At 38.0% G+C, this 21,627-nt stretch overlaps 1 protein-coding gene across 1 annotated transcript in view; it reads left to right on the top strand.

The window, feature by feature from the left end:
- FRK (fyn related Src family tyrosine kinase) overlaps positions 1–8,188 on the top strand; it is a 96,162-nt gene extending 87,974 nt beyond the window's left edge. Inside the window, exons 6-8 of the mRNA XM_008055270.1 lie at positions 5,027–5,208; positions 6,542–6,707; positions 7,088–8,188. Of these exons, the coding sequence (XP_008053461.1) occupies positions 5,027–5,208; positions 6,542–6,707; positions 7,088–7,299 (560 nt within the window). The 3' untranslated portion in view covers positions 7,300–8,188. The remainder of the gene's footprint in view (positions 1–5,026; positions 5,209–6,541; positions 6,708–7,087) is intronic.
- The last annotated feature ends 13,439 nt before the right edge of the window (positions 8,189–21,627 follow it).

Raw genomic sequence — 21,627 nt, 5'->3', positions numbered from 1 at the left:
TTTGATATTTATTACAAATGAATAATTTAATAAACAACAATACAGTATAATACACATGAAAATGAGATCCTCAAAGAAGATGAGATCAAGTACTGAGAGAATAATTCATGTTTGAAAAAGAGACATTTTCTAGAATATTTTCTTGAAATGTCAGGACGGGATTAATAGAATGTAGAGAGATAAAGAGAGGTGAGAATGACAGAGCAAAGATTCCAGAAAGATGAAAAGTGTTCTCTGATTTCAGGGTGACAGGAAGGTGGTATTAAATTATGAAACAACGACACAATGAGACCTGTTAAATGCTGTTAAAGACAAAAATGTACCTAGCTTCCTTGCATGAAAGCAGCAAATTTAGCAGTATCAGAATATGCTACCCGCCGTAGAAAGATTCACCTCAGCTATTGACTCCTTTTGTCTTATTCCCAGGACAAAGTGCAAAAGCCACCTTGGCTTACACCTAACAAAACTGCTTACATAGGTCACTTAAATGTAGGCATTGTTAAACCTGTCAACGTTTTATCCTCAGATCGGTAGGTAGTGTTAACTTCGATGGACACTTTCTTCTCCTGGACACACCTCCTTTGGCTTCCAGGATATTTCGTTCTACAGCCTTTCCTTCTTGTTTTCTTGCCAATTCTTTTCAATCCATGGGACTTCCTTCATCTCCCAGACTGCTCAGTATCTTGGAGTTTTCGTGGACTGTTTATAACATCACTAGTTCCTGTGTTCATCTCACCCAATCTCATTGTTTATTTGTTGATGTCTTTGCAATTCTCCACATTGTATCCCTTCCTTGCTTCAGAATCACATATCCAACTGCCTGCTTCTCCACCTGAACACTGTATCAGTCTGGATAGCATAGGTATGCTGCAGTAAGAAAGAGTCTCCAAGACCCCAGTGGGCTTAATGCTTAATGCAAGGAGTATTTATTTCTTGTTCATGCTATGAGTGCAAAGTAGACTGGCTAGTGGCTCAGCTCTTTTACTCACTCTGGTGGGAAAAGGGGATGAGACTAGTCTCACCCTGATTCTGAAAACTTCTGACCAGAAGGCAGAGAGGTAACGTCTGTTCCCTTTCCATTTGGGCAAATACAGTCAAAGGTAAATGAAGGCAAGTATACAATTCTCTAAAGTGCGTGAAAGAAGAAAAAAATGTGAACAGCCCTCATTTCTACTACCTATGTCTATTTGACACCTCAAAATGGCAGGTTCCACCTAGATATCCTTGTGTTCCCCCTGGGAATTGGCTGACCTTGCAGTCTGTCCTTTGACTGGGGCAGACTTCTTTGGCAAGGAGGATTTCCGTGGCTTGCTGATATGGTTCACTCGGAGCTAGGTACCAACCCTGTCATCTTCTGGGTTAGATCATCAGGGTCAAGTTCACTAAGGCTTTTATTTGTGAGAATACTTAGCAGCCAGGAGGCGTAATAAAGATACGCTGACTACTGACAATCCCTTCCCAATCAAGAGGGTATAAAGTCAGTAGAGTGATCTTCATATGAACATGCCATTCTTGAGCAGCCTGGCATAATAAATGTTATTAAGTCAAAAGGTTCTCGAGTCATAGAATGGAACTGAAAATATTTTCTTGCTGTTGATGTAAACTGTCATATGCTTGTGAGTCTTTCTATCAGTGTTGATATATGGTGGTTGTATTAAAATTGTGCTTCGAGGTTTACACAGGTAGTTCTTCCAGGATAGAAAATGTGTATTACTGTTTCCTCTAGTACTGTGCCTGCCAGCAAAACTTTATACCCACTGTAATAGAATCAGATGTTGTATGTGATAGTTGAAATAACACATATTTTTCCATACAACCATCTTTGCAGCCTCTAAGCTTGGCTGGATACCAGGAGGTGGAAGTCCTTGAGTTTCTTTCTAGCAGTTGTCTCCACATAGCTTATAGTTAGTTGCCCATTTGTCTTAATTTCCATATACTTGTGTTCTTTTCAAGTGAATTTCATATCAAAAAGCACAGCTGTTTTGGCCATCATAGCAGCAATGCTTTGTTATTATGCTGCACACTAAGTTATATTTTATTTTCATGCTTACATCTTTAGGCTAAATAATGATTATCAGCTGCTATGACATACAATTCAAAACTCTCTGTGACAACACAAAAAGAGAAACATTTTTGATATGGGCCAGACTTCTCTTTTGGGCGACTTTCTCTAAGGGGTGACTCGCATGTGGCTCTACCACTTTGAAATTCATCCTCCAGCCACAAAGATGGGGGATATTTTAAGGGCCAGGCCTGTAGGTGATACATGCCATTTCTGCACCCACTGCATTACCCAGAACTAGTGACACAGCCCAACTTAACTGCAAGATTTGGTACAGACTCATACTCAGGGAAAAAAGAAAGGATGGAAGCATCAGGGAGCAGTTAGTTAGCTTCACCTCACATCTTATTGAAATCAGCTGTTTGCCTTAAAAACTAATATATGTGTACACATACATATACACAATGCTTGTCTTTCTCCTTTAAGAAATGCATTTCATTTTTTATTGAAGAAATAGCATCTATGTGGAGAGCACATAAGTCATGCAGTGCAGTTTAACATATAATTACAAAGTGAATGAGTAAACAACTGTGTAGCCACTGATCAGATCAAGAATTAGAATGTGGGCCAGTACAGTGGTGCATGCCTGTAATCCCACCACTTTGGGAAGCCTAGGCGGGTCGATTGCTTGAGCCCAGGAGTTCAAGACCAGCCTAGACAGCATAGTGAGACCTTGTCTCTACAAAATAAATAAATAGCTACATAATAAATAAATAAATACCTATATAAATAAATAAACCAGGCGTGGTGGTGTGTGCCTGTAGTCCCAGCTACTAAGGATGCTAAGGTAGAAGGATTGCCTGAGCCCAGAAGGTCGAGGCTGCTGTGAACCATGATTGTCCTGATCGTGCCACCGCATTCCAGTCTGGGTGACACAGTGAAACACCAAGTCAGAAAAAAAAGGAAAAAGAATTAGAATGTGGCCAGCACCCAATAAGTCCCGGATATTTGATCAGTCACAGCCCCTTGCTGTCTTAATTTTGTAGTTGCTCTCTCCTGACTTCACATGTGCCTCTGCCAGATTCTGCTTGTCTTCCTTCTTTTTTTTTTTGAGTTGGAGTCTTGCTCTGTTGCCCAGACTGGAGTGCAGCGGCCACTCCCAGCCACCGCAGCCTCAACCTCCTGGGCTCCGGCGATCCTTCCGCCTTCCAAGTAGCTGGAACTACAGGCGCGCGGTACCATGCCTGGCTAATTTTTCGATTTATTGTAGAGATGAGTCCAACTTGCCCAGGCGGGTCTTGAACCCGTGGGCTCAGGCAATCCACTCACCTCAGCCTCCCAAGGAGCAGGATTACAGGCTGAGCCACCGAGCCCGGCTTGTCTTCCTTCTTGCCTAGGGTTTTGGGACTTGTTGCCTCCTCCTGCTGTCTTCATGTCATCAACTCCCAGTCTCTCCTCCACTCGTTCTCCTGCTTCTCATCACCAAAATCACCAGTGACTGCCTAATTATTATATGTAACAAGTATCTTTTAGTCCTTACCTGCCTGAGCTTATTTGTGGAATTTGACGGTAACATTCTCTTCCTCAAAACCTTAGACTTGGGAAAACGTTGCCTACTGGTTTTCTTCTTGGTTTTCTGGCAGGTTTATCTTCCTCTGCCCACCACCATACATGTTGATGTTTCTCATGTTTCTGTCACTTCCCAACAATATTGCCCACTTTTGATGTTTTAACTGCTACTCACACACTATGACTTTCATGTCTGTATCTCTAGCTGCATGTTCTCTTGAGTTCCAGACCATATGTTGTCTTCTTTTGGGCATTTCCACAAGATAATACAAATGTGTCCTGATAAAAAGTCCCCAGCTGTTCCATTCTGATTAGGAAGGAGCAATGACAATAATCACACGCTCATCTTTCCAGGTGCCAGATACATGTATTAACTCCTTTTAATTCTCATTTTAACAACTGATACCATAAAGTAGTTACTATTATTGTCTTACAGATGGGGAAACTGAGGCCTGGGGATGGTAGGCTGCTTTCTCAAGGTCACAAAAAAACAGGAGGCTTCAACCCGGGCATCCTGCCCTTGGACTCTAGCAGCCTTTCAAGTCAGGACTGTGTTTAGACTCTTGGCCATGAGTCCAGCGGACTTTAGCTAACACTATTTGGTTTATTCAGATAGGGAAAATAATAAGTTATATTTGTGTGAGAGTCTTTCAATTCTCCAGAAATCTGGACATCTATCAACAGTAGGGCAGCTAAGCACAATCCAGGAATCACTTACCTCATTTAAAAGCCACCACTAAATAGCACTGACCCTTCTGCTGGTGACTGAACTGATTCTATTACATACATTTTCTATATTTATTATACAGAACGAGCAGAAGGAGAAACTCTGCCTCTTAATGGTATATCCATGCCTGGAGAGACCAAGTCTAAGAATAACAGACAGAAGAAAAGAATGTATTAAACTTGGTGGTATGAATGTAATGTACACATTTTATAACTACTGATAGATCCTCATTTTTGTTAGGGAACTGGTTTTAAGAACAATACAATGGAAGAATGAGAACTTCTCACTGGCCCAGCCATACAAGGTAGTATCATTTTATAGGATCAGTGACTAAAATGATTTATGCAATGTGTGAAAAAATTTAATAGCAACTAAGTAACAATTTCTGTGAAGGGATGATTCATTGATGTGTGGTATTGAAAATGGCAGTAACTGACTGCTTTCAGATGATTGTCTATGTTGGATCATGCAATGCTTTTGTTCCTTTCTCTGTATAGTGCACACTCAGGGGAGGGAGGGCTGCAGCACGGGATGTATTTAGACTCCAAAATTTGTTGCCTTATTAACTCTTTACAAATAAAATCCTTTCAATTATATACATATAGCTCAACAGATCAGTGCCATTGCACTTAATCTCACTGACAGCTCATTCGACAGAATTCTCAGTATTCACTTTAGCAGTTCAAGTTTCTTTGAAGTAAATCTCTGACTTTTCTCTTATTGCTTAGATGACGCTGGGTCCAAAGTCCATCTGACTCAACAGGTAGATATGGCCGCACAGGTTGCCTCAGGAATGGCCTATCTGGAGTCCCAGAACTACATCCACAGGGATCTGGCTGCCAGAAATGTCCTCGTTGGTGAACATAATATCTACAAAGTGGCAGATTTTGGACTTGCAAGAGTTTTTAAGGTGGATTTGGTTTTGTGTTAATTAGTTTTTGCAATAGGTCAAAATTTTTTGTTTTTTTTTAAAAGTTGTGGGGTATAAGTCAGGGTTGCGTACTTAAGTTATTTAGGTACAGGTGACGTTTTGGGCCTCCCATTGGACCTCACTTCACCTGAATTAGGATCAGGCACCCCTAATTGATGTTATGCGCCCCCTCCCTCCAGGCAGTGTCCTACTACTGCCAATTCCCTCTTTGTAGTATTATGATAGGTGCTCAGGGTCCACTTATGAGTGAGAACATGTGGTACTCAGTTCTTTGGTTCTGTGATAGATCACTGAGTATGATAGACTCCAGATCCATCCAGGTTGTTGGAAAGTCCAAAATTTTGTTCAGGTCAAAAATTTAGCAGACTAGTAGGCTAATAAATTTACTGTTATTCTTCAAAGCAATGGTTATCCAAGTTCTATGTCTTTAGACCATGTCAGTAGCCCTTGACCTTACACACAAACTACCTGCTCATTCCTATTTCTTTGCCAAAGAGAAAAACAGAAAACAAGGACCAGTCTGACTGGAGTAAATACAATTAGGTTTATAGTTGAATTCATAATCTGTTTTTCATATGCTACTCTTCCCCCACTGCTCATTGTATGCTGGACTAATTGGCATGCTACTAGAATCCTTCAGCAATCATTGGCTTTTTAATTTTTTCTCCATGTTTTGACCTCAGTCCCAAAGGCACAATGCAGGAAATACAATATTAGGTGTTTTTCTCTGAATTTTATTTTACATTTCCACATTGTACCCTAAAAATATGGATGTGGGGCATGAAACCCAACAAATACACGATTTCCTTTTGATCCCCATGAATTCATCATTTTTTCTTTTTGTAGATTAATTAGAACCCTAGTGAGTTGACATTTTAATTTACGTCACTTGGATTCTACTTTTCAGTATTAGCAAGTGGTTACAGGGTAATTATCAAAGTCAGTAGCCCTTTAATACTAGCAGCAAATCAGAAAACAGAAGAACTTTTCTTCCATTTAAAAAAAAAATTTCCTGAAGACCAGACGTGAAGCCAGAACCATCATGATAAATTCTCCCATATGTAGTAGCATGTGTTTTCCAGGGCTGTTCTTAGCACACAGTAGGCTCTCAAGTAATATTTTATTACTGACTTCTCACAGAATTTTCAGTCTTATAAGCCGACTCAGAATTTGCTACTGTAATTATCAGTGGAACTAAGCTCATTTTGAATCTTTTCCCTCTAAATTTTAATGGGAAACAGGTTACAGATGAACAAGTGTAGTGAAAAAAAAATCTTCTTAAACTTGGCTTAATTCCTTAATGTATTAACAGGTGGATAATGAAGACATCTATGAGCCTAAACATGAAATAAAGCTGCCAGTGAAGTGGACGGCGCCTGAAGCCATTCGCACTAATAAATTCAGCATTAAGTCCGACGTGTGGTCATTTGGAATCCTTCTTTATGAAATCATTACTTATGGCAGAACGCCCTACAGTGGTGAGTAACTAATTCCAAAGTGGGCCTTTCTGCTGCAGGTCACTTACTTAGGTATGACTTTAACTACCTTGCCTAGACTTGGAGGGCAGAGTTATGAGGCTGACCACACCATGTGCCTGCGGGAGCTTGAAAGATAAAATTTGATGGTGATAATTTGCATTAATGAGGTGGTTTATTGCTTCCCTCTCCTTAACAGTTGAATTGCAGTCTTATAGACATCACTTGCTGCAGGATGGAACTTAATTTCTGCAGCTTGGGAAGGGGCTAGTAGACTGCTTTCCCAGAAAATTAGACTTCTCTGTAATCCTGAGTATAAGTGTCTATTACTTTAAGACTCTGATCTTTGACTTGTTTTTGTTTGTTCCGTTCTATATTTTTAGGTATGACAGGTGCTCAGGTAATCCAGAGGTTGGGTCAAAACTATCGACTCTCGCAGCCATCTAATTGTCCACAGAAATTCTACAGCATCATGTTGGAGTGCTGGAGTGAAAAGCCCGAGGACCGACCCCAGTTCAAGACACTGAACTTGAAACTGGAGGACTATTTTGAAACAGACTCCATATATTCAGATGCAGATTGTTTCGTTAGATGAATACTGAAGGAAAACATCAGATAATGAAGTAACAACAACAGCAAAAAAGGAATAACCAGTCCAGAAATACAATCTTATCAAACCAATGACAAAATCAGTTTATCCTTGGCACATTCAGGTGATAGGGTACTTTTAGCCATGTATTATAAAAAAAGATTATGTGTGCATTTTATTGACTGGGCAGCACTGCAAGACAGGCTAAGATGATATATTATTTTCTCACTGCCTAGTAAGATTAAGCACACTAAACAAAGTTATTTTTCTTTTTAAGAGATACTTACATTTCTATTTATTGTTTGAAATGCTGATCAAGAGAATCAACAGATGATAGTCAATTTTTACTCAGTGACTGTTGTGGTATCTTCCTGTTTACTGATTAGACTGGTTATTCATTCTTCCTTGGATTGCTGAATTCCATCAGACTGTTATTATGAAGGAATTTGATTGCTTTGCTGCACAGCAGGACCTGTGCTTTGAGATTTTTTTTTTCTCTTTTAAAAGATCCTGTAACTACAATGATGGTAAAGCCTTGTTAAATGACTTGATTGTTCTTGGAGTAATTGCACATATTTTTTCCTATGCATAAAAAAATGAAGCAGCTGTTGAGAAAATGAATTAAAATCTTTCTCATTTTACAGAAGGAAATGATGGATTTTTTTCTATACCTCAGTATGTGTCATCTGAGAATCATCGACATTAGTTTTAATCTCTTAATGTTGAGAATCAGCTTGCAAAGCTGATGAGTTATTATCCACAGAAATATGTGAGAAACATCTAATAACCCACAGAGTCTGAAACCAGATATCAAAATAGTTAAGGAAAATTAGAGGAGGGCAGTAGGATTGCTATAGCCTAAGGACCTCTGAGCAATTTTTAAAAAAGGAAAAGACATGCATTTTGACATGTAGGCCAGAGTTTTAAATAGACTACACAAAAGGGTCAAGCTCAATTTCAGAACTAGAGGCTAGGAATAGTGTCTTAAGTTAGTTATAAAATTAATTTTTTTTCTTTTGGTCTGGTCGGACAATAGAGTTTTTACTCATCTTACATTTATATTAAGCTTTGTAACAATGTTACTGTCTTTTTAAGCAGCAGGTATGTCAATTTCTCTGCCCCATTAGATGGGTAGGTAGACTTCTCCAAGGTGGTTTCAAAATCGAATATACTTTCAAAGAGCTTCTGATGTAAAGCAATATGAATGAAACAAGCCATGAGAAAGCAGGATATTTTTAGTATATTCTCTCATCTTTCTTTAAAGAAGAAAAATCTATCTAGACAGTTACTGAAGCCCAAATTCAAACTAGATGAAGCAGTCAATAAATTTGAAAACTCTTAACTGGGGGACAGGAGGGAGAGAGGGCTTCAGGTACAATACCATTAGCAGCTCAATGATGCCAGCAGAGATCCCAGTCTTTCCAACCCTCCCCTGCCATCAGCACTATCCTCATTTCCAGGGTCACAGGTGGCTGTCAGTAGCAAAGGGGGCTCCTTGTTCTCTTCTCATCAAGCAGGAGAAAATGAGAAATCTCTCTCTCAAGCTTGGATAAAAATCACTTTCATTTTTCTATTCAGGCAAACTTGGATCCCAAGCCCAGTCCTGGTCAATACTTAATGTGAATGCTGTGTGCTGACTGGCTTAGAAAAAGTTCTGACTTGGAAGCTGGGAATGTGGTCACCTTCCCAGGGACCCAGTTGAGAGTTTGGTTTATCTGAATAAAATTAGAGAGTATTAGATGCTGGAGAGGTGTCCATTAAGGAGAAAATTCTCTGAGATGAATTAATAGTGATGATTTATCTATGTATGTATGTTATGTCTCTCTCTCTCTCTAATCTATCTATCCATCTGTCAACATCATCTTATCTCTTTCCTTTCTCTCTCTCTCTCTCTCTGTGTGTGTGTATGTGTCTGTGTGTGTGGCCAGTAGGTGTGTGCATATGCACTCCAAAGTTTCTGAAGACTTTGGACTAAAACTGGTTATGTGAAACTAATGGCTATAGGACTACTTGACTCCTTTATGAACAGAAAATATTTGTAAGATCAACATTCACCTTTTTAAGCAGTTGACTGTGTATAGGACAAATTCATTTATATATTTAAAGTCATCTAGTGTAATGCAATCAAGCAGCAAATTATGAATAACCAGTTAGTAAAAATTATAAGAAAATAATTCCTTTTCTTCATGTTCATTTCTTCTTGGCTATATATAGAAGTGAATGGAAACAATCCCATTTCATTGTGCAAATTCAGCTACTATATAATTTGTCTCTTTGCAGTAGCTAATAATAATAAATTTCTTAGTAAGATCTAGTTTTGAAATACAAAAAGGTTATCCTTTTCTGTTTTAATACCACCTGAAACCTGTTTAACTTACTGTGTTTGATTCTTGGGGACGTTTATGTTCAAGGTTCTGTCAAAGCAATCTATTATTCTTGTTTTTACCTGATGGATCATGGAGAAAAATAATGGATTCCGTTATGAGAAGCAGTAATAGATTTTTTAACTGACATAAATTTCTCTCCCTGTATAAAAGAGAAGGACCAGGAAAAGATAAGTTGAATTTTTCTACAATGAGCCAGCTCTTGTTAAATTTACTTCCCATAAATTGTAGCAAAGTACTCTTATGTAATGTTTTATTTATGTAATTCAGTTATTTGAAGGTGGTGGTAAGGGATGAGAGTACATCATTTCTTTTTGTATTTCAAGAATTTTTGGACAACAACCCTAAGAATTTTTGCAATAGAAAAAATTCAAGTTCCATTAAACCTTTTTTTAAGAAGGCAAGGAAAGAAATAGGTTTAAGTTTCCTAAAGTCAAAAGAAGCACATGGTGAACTAATAGCTATAAAACCTGAATATTTTGTGGTAAAAAACAAAGTTAAAGTCAGTGACCAGAAACCTGGGAAGTGGGCTGTGGGAAGGGGTCGCTTTCGAAGGGGTAGACTTAAAGACAACAAAGAACAGAACTGTGGGGAGACATCAGGCTGGGTCCACTCCCAACCTCTACTCACAATATGTGTCTGCATAATGACCGCATGGGTTCAATGATCCATGAGGGACCAAAACTCCTCAGATTCTCTGGTGGCCTGAAGGAAGCCATTGCCCTTGGAAAGACACCACCACAGAATCCCTCAGCTGGAGCTTCCAAGAGGAAGCAGAGCCCAGTTGGTGCTTCATATGCTTGTTAAGCATATGCCATACCTGCAGTCATGCTTTTCATGGTCTGGTTGAGCATATGATGTCTGGACCAAACAGCCCACCTGGTCGTGGGTCAGTGGTGACTTATGAGAACCCTTTGCAAAGACACATGATGTGAACTAGAGTGGTGATAACTTTGGTATTTCATTCAAATTACATCATTGTGTTCTCTCATTGCAAACATGTCACTCTTAAAATAAAGGTTAACGAGGTTTGTACACCTGGGTATTGGAATTGCCAGTAGGCTGAGCTGACAGTATTCAATTCTTGTATTTTCTGACAACATTTTGGAGAAGATTTGGTCTACAGTCTTCAACACGATGCAGAAATTCAGTGTTGGATCAAAACACCAAGCTGTAAAATTTGGTGGAGAATACACAGTGTCGTCCTTTTACTGCCTGCATTGCCCCTAAACTCTTTCAGAATTTTCTCTTTTTTTAAGTGAAAAATCATGCTGGTAGATCTCTAAAATTATTTGTTACACTTATAAATAAACTGTAGAAGAAAAATTGTGTATCAACTCAGAATCTCAGATTCTTAAACTCGTTTAGCTTCAGTCTATTTTCAGATGACACAGTCTCCATAGGGATTATAAGATTACGTTACTCACAAAGAGAGGCCCCGTTATTTTCATGTATTCTTCTTGCCTGGTTAGATAATTTATCTGTTCGCTATCTACAGCAACAGTCTTCAATGTAGCATCGTTTTTATTCTCATGGAAAATAGTCAGCTTTTCTAGAAAAGGGTAACCAATCTCAAACATACCTCACATGTCCAGTTAGGTATATTACCATGCAAGGAATTCAAATCATATAACAACCATGAAATTGTATGTTGGGGAAAAAGTGGTTAATAGTAACTAAAACTACTTTGTTTGGAAGAAGTTAAGCATTGCCTTTTAATACTTTTTTGGGATTTTAGAATAGAGGCTTTGATTGTACTATTTGTGAAAGATAAAATTGCTTGGTAATAACCAAACTATGTTCACTTGTTAGAGTCCACAGAATTTTAGGGTAAAATATATCATAACTTTTAATCAGTCTTCAAAATCTACTTTTGACTCAAAAGTGAGAAATAAAAACACTTAGCCAGATCAGTATACTTTAAGGCTACCACAGTGAGATTTTATCTCTTAAAAACATGTATATTTCTATATTGTATCTTTTAATATTTATATTGTGCAATCAAATGTGGATGTGTATTACACATGATTAGTTTATATGTGTAGCAAAAGTGATAAAAAAGACCTCTTTTAATTGTGCCACCTGTTATAATGCTGTAATTTACCCTGATTCAAATGCAACTATTTAACATTTAAAAAAAATTTCTATTGCTGGATTCTTTAAAACATTCAGGCACAGATTTTTCTTGAAAGTATATTTTACACTAAGTGTTCTATCTTTACTTCCACTGGATTTGTTTATTATAACAGTTATATCAAACCGATTATTTTTAACTTGAAGTTAAATTAGTAATGAATTTCCAACACAATTTTGATGTATTTTGTAGCAAGTGGAAGGTCTCCCCTGTTGACTATGTTAAGAGTTTGCATGTGAATGATGGGAAAGGTAAGTCTGTGAATCAAGGAAATAAGATCTTGCCTATGCCAGCTACTCACGGCAGATCATCTACTTTCTATCACTTTTCTTGGAGTCCCAGACTAACAGAGAATCTTCTAGCTCTGACATCATTGGTTGCTGTGGCAGTGGGAATGAGAACTCTGGTGGATCTCATGTTGACAGTTACATCCTTGGGCTCAGAAGATACACATGCCACTTTTGCTGCCACTCATTGGCCACAACCACATGGCTTCACAAGGAGTGATGAACATACAGTATCGAACATAGAGCTCCAGAAATGCTTAGTAAACAACACTAAAGACTATCACCACACGATAAAGCATCAAGTAAGTTTTAAGTGATGCTGAGTGGTGGCCACATATACTCATTTATCCATTCTTTTTTATCAATTATTTTGTGAATTAATTCGGCAAATGTTTATTGAACGTCTACTAGGTAGAAGACATTGGGCTAGATGTTTAGATAACGTTGTGAATGACAGAGAAATACATTGTGTTTTCTATAAGGTTACTGCCTATTAGAGAGACAAAATGGGGTATGTGAATCTCAGCTCATGAACCTACATGCATAATTTTACCTTCTTGTTTTCCCCCTAAGAAATACATTACCATCTGTAAACTGTATTCAGTATCCAGTCTCCCTTTCTTCCTTAATAGCAGAACCAGCTGGAAGATAACATTGTGCTGTCTCTTTTGCGCTAGAGATTGTCAAAGAGAAAGTTCCTTGGCAGGACTTCTAGAAAGTCCTATTAGGGAGACAGAGAGCTGGCATGGACCATTCTTGGTCTTTTTCTCTTTTGTTATGTTTAAAACCTCAATCTCAGCAACCATCTTAGATGATAAAGACAACTTAGAGATAGAAGTGACTTCTAAGTAGGTTCTGGGTCCTTGATGAAAGGCCAGTTGCCATGTTCTCCTTGGACTGTGACCTGAGGAATTTACAGGAAAGCAAAAATGCTATGCTATTTAAGCAATATTATATTTCTAGAGACTGGAACACCCAATTTTTGAGTGAATCATTGTCTACTTAAAACCTTCATTTCACCAGGTATTGGAAAATAAATCCCAGTTATTTCTAGGATTTTCCCTAAGTGTTAAGATTTATGGCATGTTAAGGCTTTGAGGAAGGAGAAATTGTCTAGTGCTGGTATCGGGCCATCAGCTGTCCATGTGTCCATACACCGAGATGTCTTCTCTCTCATTTGAAGTGACCTTAGTCTCAGCTCTTTCTGATCTATTTTTACATTCTTCTGTTGTCCAAAGGAAGGATTTGACCCTCCCACATCCTGGAGATGTTCTCCCCTGCTCCATCCATGAGTGAGGAAAGACTCAGGAGCATTCCTCCTCTCCAGGCTCTACTTGGGTATAAAGGTCAGGTACCCTCTCCTTTCAGCCTCCCCTGATCATATGGAAGTCTTCCCATTCTCCCCATTCACATCTCTGAACAGAGCCTACCCACCTGGGTGTGTTTCTTGGACTCTATTCTTCCCTGTGCCCTTGAAATCGGTCATCTCTTAGGGCGACAGGGATTGGTGGGGTGGACCAGGAGATCAATGAATGCATTTCAGAGCGTTGGATTTTAAAAATTTAAAGACAGGATTTGACTTGTGTTTTTCCATTTTTTGACTGCAATAATCCTCCCTTTATATGACAGATGCCTCATGGCTGAGTAGCCCAATGTGAGAAGACAAAAGCATAACAAGACACCTAGGAAATACATTAACTAATACCTTAAAGTAGTATTCTAACACACACAAAAATTAAACAAAAATTACACAAAAGTACTGAAGTATGATTGTACTGAGTATTATAAAGGAAAAACATGGTTGCTGTGGGCATGGATGACAAGTGCCCATAACTAGGTCTAGAGGCTGAAAAAACAAAGAAAGTGAGGTTATCTTGTTCTTAAGGATGAAGAGGTGTTCAGAAGCTCTACATAGAATGTAGACTTGGCAAAAATATATACCTCACAAAGAAATTCAGTCTGATAGAACTGTAGAAATGATGGGGAGAGGATGCACATTGGGACTGGCCAGGCATGTTTCATTCCAGTCATGGAGGGCTGCCTGCTCAGGTTAGCCATCATCTTTTTTTTTTTTTTGAGTTGGAGTCTCACTCAGTCACCCAGACTGGAGTGCAGTGGCCGTTCCCGGCCACCGCAGCCTCGACCTGCTGGGCTCCGGCGATCCTTCCGCCTCAGTCTTCCGAGTAGCCGGAATTACAGGCATGTGCTACCACACCTGGCTAGTTTTTTTGATTTATTGTAGAGATGAGGTCTTACCAAGTTGCCCAGGTGGGTCTCAAACCCACGGGCTCAGGCAATTCACTCACCTCGGCCTCCCAAAGAGCGGGATTACAGGCTGAGCCACTGAGCCCGGCCTAACCATCATCTTCATCCCATCAGGCAAACACTGAAAACCTGGAACTAGGTAACAGGATCCTATTTGGATTCTTAAAATATTATTTTCACTAAATTATAGTTCAGCTGAAGCTAAGAGTAGATGTAGAGAGATAATTTAGAGGATGGACTGTCTGGGTCACGTTTATGGATGGCAGGAGATAGAGAAAACAATGAACCTGCAGAACTTGACAACTTTTGGTCCTGTGACCAGGAAGGATTAGGTGCCAAGGATGACCCCATGTGTCCTCCAGGAGTAGGTGAGACATGGAACCACAGAAAAGAAGCAGGTAGGTAGGGATGATCATAGGAGTGACTTAGCTAATCAGCTCAAGATATCAGGAGACACCGATGTGTGATGTGAATTAAGAAGCTCTGCTGCTCTTGGCAGTGCGAAGGCCGTTAGAAGAGCATTTCCACATGAGAAGTGGGGGGCTAAAGTGAGGCTGCTGTGGGCTGAGGCACAGGTGGAAGCTACAATATTGGGGACAACATTTATTGGACTGGTGGCTTTCTATGCAGGTGAGAGGAGACATAGACAGCAACTACCAGTGAATGTGAAAGTCAGAGGTATGTGTGTTTCTAAGAATGGGAGAGAATATGTCATGTTGGATGCTCTGGGAATGATTGCCAGAGGTTATTTCAGCTAAAATAGAGTACATAGTATAGTGTAGGAACATGTTGTGACTCAAATCTGCAAGAATAATGAATTGCTCTCTTGTTTACTGAATTTGTATGGATTGTATAATATAGGCCTTCTTTGTTAAATAAAATTTCTTTGCCTTAGGGGAATTTAGGTCTGGAATATATAAAAACATATTTTGAACAGATATATCTCTTATTTTGGGACTTATTATTTACTTTGTTTTGATGAAAACTTCATGGTGAAATTTTATTACCTGTTTCTTCAAGACTGATCTCGTTTGTTAATATTTTAAGAAAAGGTAGGTTGCTTTTCTTTAGAAATAGAAGTTTTATCTGGATTAAAGAAACTGAAAAAAGGAAAAATTCAAGAGATTCCAAGTAAAACATTGTTTCATTTTTCTTGACTATGGATGTCATGTCTAATTGTTCAAAATGAAATAATCTGGCTCATTGCAGATGAAGTGTGAAATCCATTTAAGAGTATGTTAAAATAGTGTCAAGGAGGTGATGAAAAGCTCAAGTTTTAATATCTCAGGGGAAAGACATTTGAACAACCTCAAAGAAAAGAATTATAAGAAAGAATAAAAGGGAGAAAAGGAAACTAAAAACAAAAAATGGCAAGGCTATTTTAATAGGACATATCATCGAAGTCTTTGGAGAAATGTTTCTTCCTTTATCTGGCTAATTGGCTTATGAATAATGCAGAAATATTCTAATATTCTTATTTGGCTTTAAAATATCCTAGTTCAAGTCTTAAGTTTTAGGACACAAGTCAGGCAGAACTGATTTTACAGTAACATATATCTTGGACTTATCTTTCATCAATCTATTTCCATAGAATTACTTTCATCAATCTATTTCCATAGAATTTAGAACTGATAGGAACCTTGGAGGTCGTGTAGTCAAACTACCAGGAATTCTTTTATGGAAGGAAACTCAGAAAAAAAAATAAAATAAAAAACAAGGGCTATTTAGTAATTTGAGAGACATCTTCCTTCAAATGCAGCAGCTTCATAGACTCTTTAAATCCTTGCAGAATTACTCACAAATCTTAAAAAAAAAAAGAATGGGCAACCCCCTTGGGTCCCCTCCCACTGTGGGAGCTTTTCTGCCCTCTCAATAAATCCTGTTTTATCAAAAAAAAAAGAAAAAAGGATATGGTATAAATAAGGCTAACTCAAGTTGTCTTTTCCCTATATTTTATAGAAACTTATGGTGCTTAATTTATAGAATCACAAAGATAAAATTTGAGATTCGATTTTTGTGTTTACTCATTAAAAGTATTATTATAAAGCATGTAAGATGTGCAATGTTGTACAAATGGGAATGGGTGCCAGTGTCAAGTAATAGTAAAAATTAAAGCAACAGATACATTAATTTTCATGCGTTCTCAAGCTGACCAGCAGATGGGGACCCAGATTGCTGACAAACAGCTTAAGATCAGAAGAGGAAAAAAAAAAAAACCTTAAAAAATTCTAAGAATTAAAAAAAACTGAATATAATATTCAGTTAAGAAAAAACTACAAACTACTGAAAGTATGCTAACTAGATCTTAAGTACCTGTGCTCAGACCTGCAATAAAGACATTGACTATAGATTACAACACACTGTGCACCATAGTTTAGAGAAATGTAAAATGACATAGCTCACAACTGGCCAAACTCTAACTATCAAAATAACTTTTTTGAGTACTCCTTGTCAAAATTGAGTTAATAGCACATAGCCCTCATGAATCCTATTTTTTGGTATATAGACTCTAATTTTTAGATCATATTTTTATGTGTTTTTACAATGCGCTCTGAATATCTTCCCACATGTCCAATTATATTTCAAATGCACTGAAATGCTTTCTATATATCTTCACCCTCTTTATTTGCGTATTCACTCTTATAACAAAGAAATATAAATGGATTTATGTGAAATTAATATTTAAAAGTTACAAGCATTTATATTTTATTAATACAAAAAATAAAATATTTTCAATGCTAACTTACAATACTGGCAACTAATTATAGTTCATTTTTTTTCAATCAGAGGAGAGTTAAATTATTATTATACCAGTAAAAATTTGCACAATATTTCCCTCTGTGCTTTAGAACTTTTACATTAGGAAACAGTGAAAATGATATGTTGTCTGTGGTATTAACTCTACTTAATTTGGAATCTTAAAATAATATTTTCTTCCATTAGATTCTTAGTGCATTTCAGTATAAAATTTAGATATATTAATATGTCAAATATTGCCTGTGTGTTAACACTTTAAGACAACCTAAATTGCATTGATGCTTTTAGATGGATCCGAAAACTAGTTTATTATCTGATCGATATTAGGAATATATAGCAATCGGTTGAATACAGAAGAATCACGTTCCTCAGGGTCACTCTATCCTGATAAACAGATTTCTAAAGAAATGAAGACATAGATTAATGTACTTTTTCTACATGAATGATACAATTATACTTTTTATTTTATTTTTTGACATTACTTGGTTAAATTCTGACAGTCTCATGACCATGTATCTTCATAGTGAGAAGATTTTAATAAAGAAAAGTACTATTTGGTGAACATTGGAAAAATATCAGTGGACGTTTGACTTTATGTCGTTTTGGTCTTAGGGGGTAAAGTGGAAGAGAATATGTGAAATATTAGAATCCCAGTTGGTTTTGATAGACTACTGGATTAAGAAAATGTTGCTTTGGAGCCTGTTTAGGAGAACATTTGATTTACCTGCAGAGCAAACTTCAGGAGTAGTTTAAAAAATTTTTCTTTTAATTTTAAAGATGTGGGACACAATTCAGTGTTAGGTTTTATGACTACTCAGAAGCTGCAGGAATGACAAGAGTGTCAGGAAAGTAAAGGTGGGTGTTCTCTGAGGACCTGGAAATGTCCTGCTTTCTAGCTTCCACAGGGGTTCTTCCATTTTTCCTGCTTCATACTTCCCTGTGTTTGGCAGAGGGGAGGAATAAGATCATGTGGGAAAAAAGGAGAAGAAAGAAAACCTGGAAGAAGAAAAAAGTAGCTAAGCAGAGGTGAGGTAATGGGAGAAAATGAGTTCTTTCCTCTTGAGGCTCTGTAGTTAGATTTATGGATCTATTTCAGCCTTAGCTAGAGATTTACTGACAGATCTTTGCCAAATCAAATCACTTAATTTTATAAGCTTTTTTTTCTCTTGGTAAAATATTATTGCTAGTATTTATGAATTGCAATGAGGATTTCATGAACACAAAGCTATGGATATTTCACAAAAGGCTTGAGATATCTGAATCTAAGCACGTGTTATCAAGCATAGCCAACTCTCAAATACCACTTAGTGGGTTATGTGTGGAAAACGCAGTTCTGCACTGACGTCCCCTTGCCATGTAACATATTTCTGAGCTGTCTCCTTTCACAAGTTAGTCAATGTGTAGTTAAAAAAGCAATCTAATTTAATTTTAGTATGGGTAGTACCATCTCTTGCTGCGAAGGTTGAGATGCAAGGAGGTGGGTGAATGCTGGCAGTGGAGACACTTTGGGCCCTCTGTCAATCTTCATTTAACACTTACTGAGCAGCTGCTCTGTGCTAAGGACTGGGTTAGGGCTTGGTAATAAAAATATGAACAATGTAGGAAGCACAGTGTGGTTAGGTGGCAAGGCTTTGGAGAAAGATTTATTAGATTTGAATTCCATAGATGGATTGCTAGTCGTTAGTCTGGGGTGTCGTTAGTCTGGGGTGTCGTTAGTCTGGGGTGTGTGATTTAATCTCTTTTACCTGTTTTCTTATCTCTGAAGTGGGGATATTACCTAGGTCACAGGCTTGTTTTGATAATTCAGTGAGGACAGCATGCTGAGCAGTGCCTGGACAAGTCTAGGAACTCAATTCACGTTAGCTCTAAAGATTCATTCTTTGTTCTCCAAGGCTGTCATCTATGGGGAAGATGGATGAGTAGCTAATTACTTAATGTAATATGATGAGTGCTGTTACCCAGACATGCATGGGCTGTACTAAGGGTCCAGGAACACAATGAAATCAGACTGGAGGATTGGTCTAAGTTAGAAAGGAAGTCACCACCAGGCTTTGAAGGGAATTGCACGCTAAGCTAAGTACCCATTATTCCAGTCTGCAAAATATTGGTAACTACAAGTCAAGGCTTCCAGTCTGAGTTTCAAGCTCAAGAGACTTGTCCCAGAAACTCTAGTTAGGGTTTTCAATCTCTGACTCCTGTCTTAGAACATAAGAGAATTTGTGTCTTCAGCTCTTGGCCCTTCAGGTTGACCAGAGATTCCATTCAGTCGTTGACATTAGTTTATTTTATCAAAATTTAAATAGTTTAGGTTTAATCTACTCTTGTCTGACTTCATTTGCCATATTTCTCAAATTGTTATTCTTTGCATTTTATTCATATTTTAAAAATTATTCACTTTCCTTAGAGAATTTTGGAATATCTTGGTTCTCATAAGGTATTTATTTCCCTCATGTTTCTCTCAGGTCTGGCATGTATATTACAGAAGGGGAAACACCCCTTCAGTGAAACTGGCCCAGAGCAGTAGGTGTAGCCCATTAAGCTGAGGCTTGGTAAAAAGAACTCAGTGTGTGAAGAAGGCCTGTTCTCTAACTCTGTGATCTTGAGCTGACTAATTAATTACTCTGTCTCATTTTTAAAACTTTCTAAGATATGGGTATCACATCAAATAATGAATATGGCAATGCCCAGCACACAGAAAGCCTGGAACATGTGAGATGAATCCAGCTGATGTTCCTCAGCAGAACTCCCTTGCAGTTTAAAATGATCTCTTAGGGGTGTTGACCTCACTGCACATGTGATCCACTCATAGAGGAGTGCCTAGCATGTAGCAGGCAACCAGTACATGTTATTTGCTTGAATATGTAGAGGAGAGGGCAGTGAAAATGAAAATCCCAATGAAAATAATAGCTTCTGGTATCTCAGTGGATCGCAAAAGAAACAGTTCTTCAAGGGGATCTTGAGGGAGGTGTGGTCTGCTTATATGAGTTCGGCCTGTGCTTGGCAGCCAAGTGGCGAAACTGTCTACCTTTGGGTAAGACATGCACGCAGTTAGATGATACGTGGAGTAAGTGTGAAGCATGAGACCTGAAAGGCAGGTCACAAGACACTCTCCATCAGTCATCTAGTCACAAATCTGGCTCTGCAAAACTTGGAAGGTGCCGCATCTTTCCTTGAAAGGTTTCTACAGAAAGGCATGGAACAGAGTCCCTGATTAGCTCATTAGCATGCCCACTTCCAGGATAAGTAACTGGATGAAATTCATTTTTCTTTAGGGCTAAAGTTCATGAAGGCTGTTTATCTCCATTCCCTTTTCACAAAGTAAAAAATCAAAGAAAATACCTGAGGTTGGATCACTAGAGACTGAATTTAGGATGAAGATGGGCCATCTTACTTATCTAAACTCAATAAAAGGAGAATTTTGTTGTCTTGACTTTCATCCATGCTAAGAGTAAAAATTCACAAATATTCCTAAAACTTACATGAAGCCTGCTATGGTTAATATCAATTTGTAAGTCTTGTGACTTAAAAATTTGAGGAGACTTGAATGTCACAAGAGAATTACTCTGTCAAATCTTGGACTGAGAAGTTTTCCATATTAGGGGCTTTCTGAACCATAAAGGAAAATTTGAGGTCAGACAAATTTATTATAATCTAATTCAGCTACCCTCAGGCTAAATCTTCGCCCAAGGCTCCAGGATGATTCATTATTTAGTGCTTTTCTCCATTCCGGAGATGGATGCTGTAGATCAAGTTAAAGTGATGATTCATTCATTTTTATTCAGAAGCTATTTATTGAGTGCTTACTATGTGCCAGGAATTATCTAGACCCTGGGGAAAATGGGGCAAAGAAACGAAGTCTCTGCCTCACATTTTAAGCATGGTTTACTCTGATCAAGTGTTTCTGCTCAAATCCTGCAGTTTCTATAACTAAAAGGGCAATATTGCAGGGACATAAAGGTAAAATGGAGTAAAAGTGCTTCTAACTACGGAGTTCATCTTCAAAGTCCCACTTCTAATCATCCACTCACACTGCTCTGTTGTGGAACTTTACCTTCAACCAGTTCTAAGGACTTGATGATTGTTTGAAACCTGTCCCAACTCCTCTGTGCCTGAAAAACAGAGAACTGACAATCCTATTTCTATGTTAAATAAAGATTACTAGATTTTTTTTTTACCCTAGAAAATTTCTAAAAATACTTAAAATGGAACTCATATGAAATAGTCTGAGTGCCTATGTTCAAATCATTTTACAAAAAATGTAATATTCCAAGTTTTAGGTTATAATAACTTACTGGGAGAATTTTGAAGGGGACTGTCAGCAATTGTGGATCTTTTAAAAGAGAAAATGAAAATGCAAATACGGTTGATTTCTGGACAAGCATTTCATTCAGTTCTTCTGTGAGGATCTACCTGAGTTTTGTCAGTTGCAGTGTTTCTGATTGTGTACCACCACCTCCAATACCACCTCGTTACCATCACCATCACCACCACCACCACCACCACCACC

This window comes from Carlito syrichta, unplaced genomic scaffold (assembly GCF_000164805.1).
Source record: "Carlito syrichta isolate Samal-C Ts95f unplaced genomic scaffold, Tarsius_syrichta-2.0.1 Scaffold301807, whole genome shotgun sequence".
Classification (NCBI taxonomy): Eukaryota; Metazoa; Chordata; class Mammalia; order Primates; family Tarsiidae; genus Carlito; species Carlito syrichta.
The sequence above is the reverse complement of the archived record's forward strand: the minus strand, read 5'-3'. Positions and strand labels throughout refer to the sequence as shown.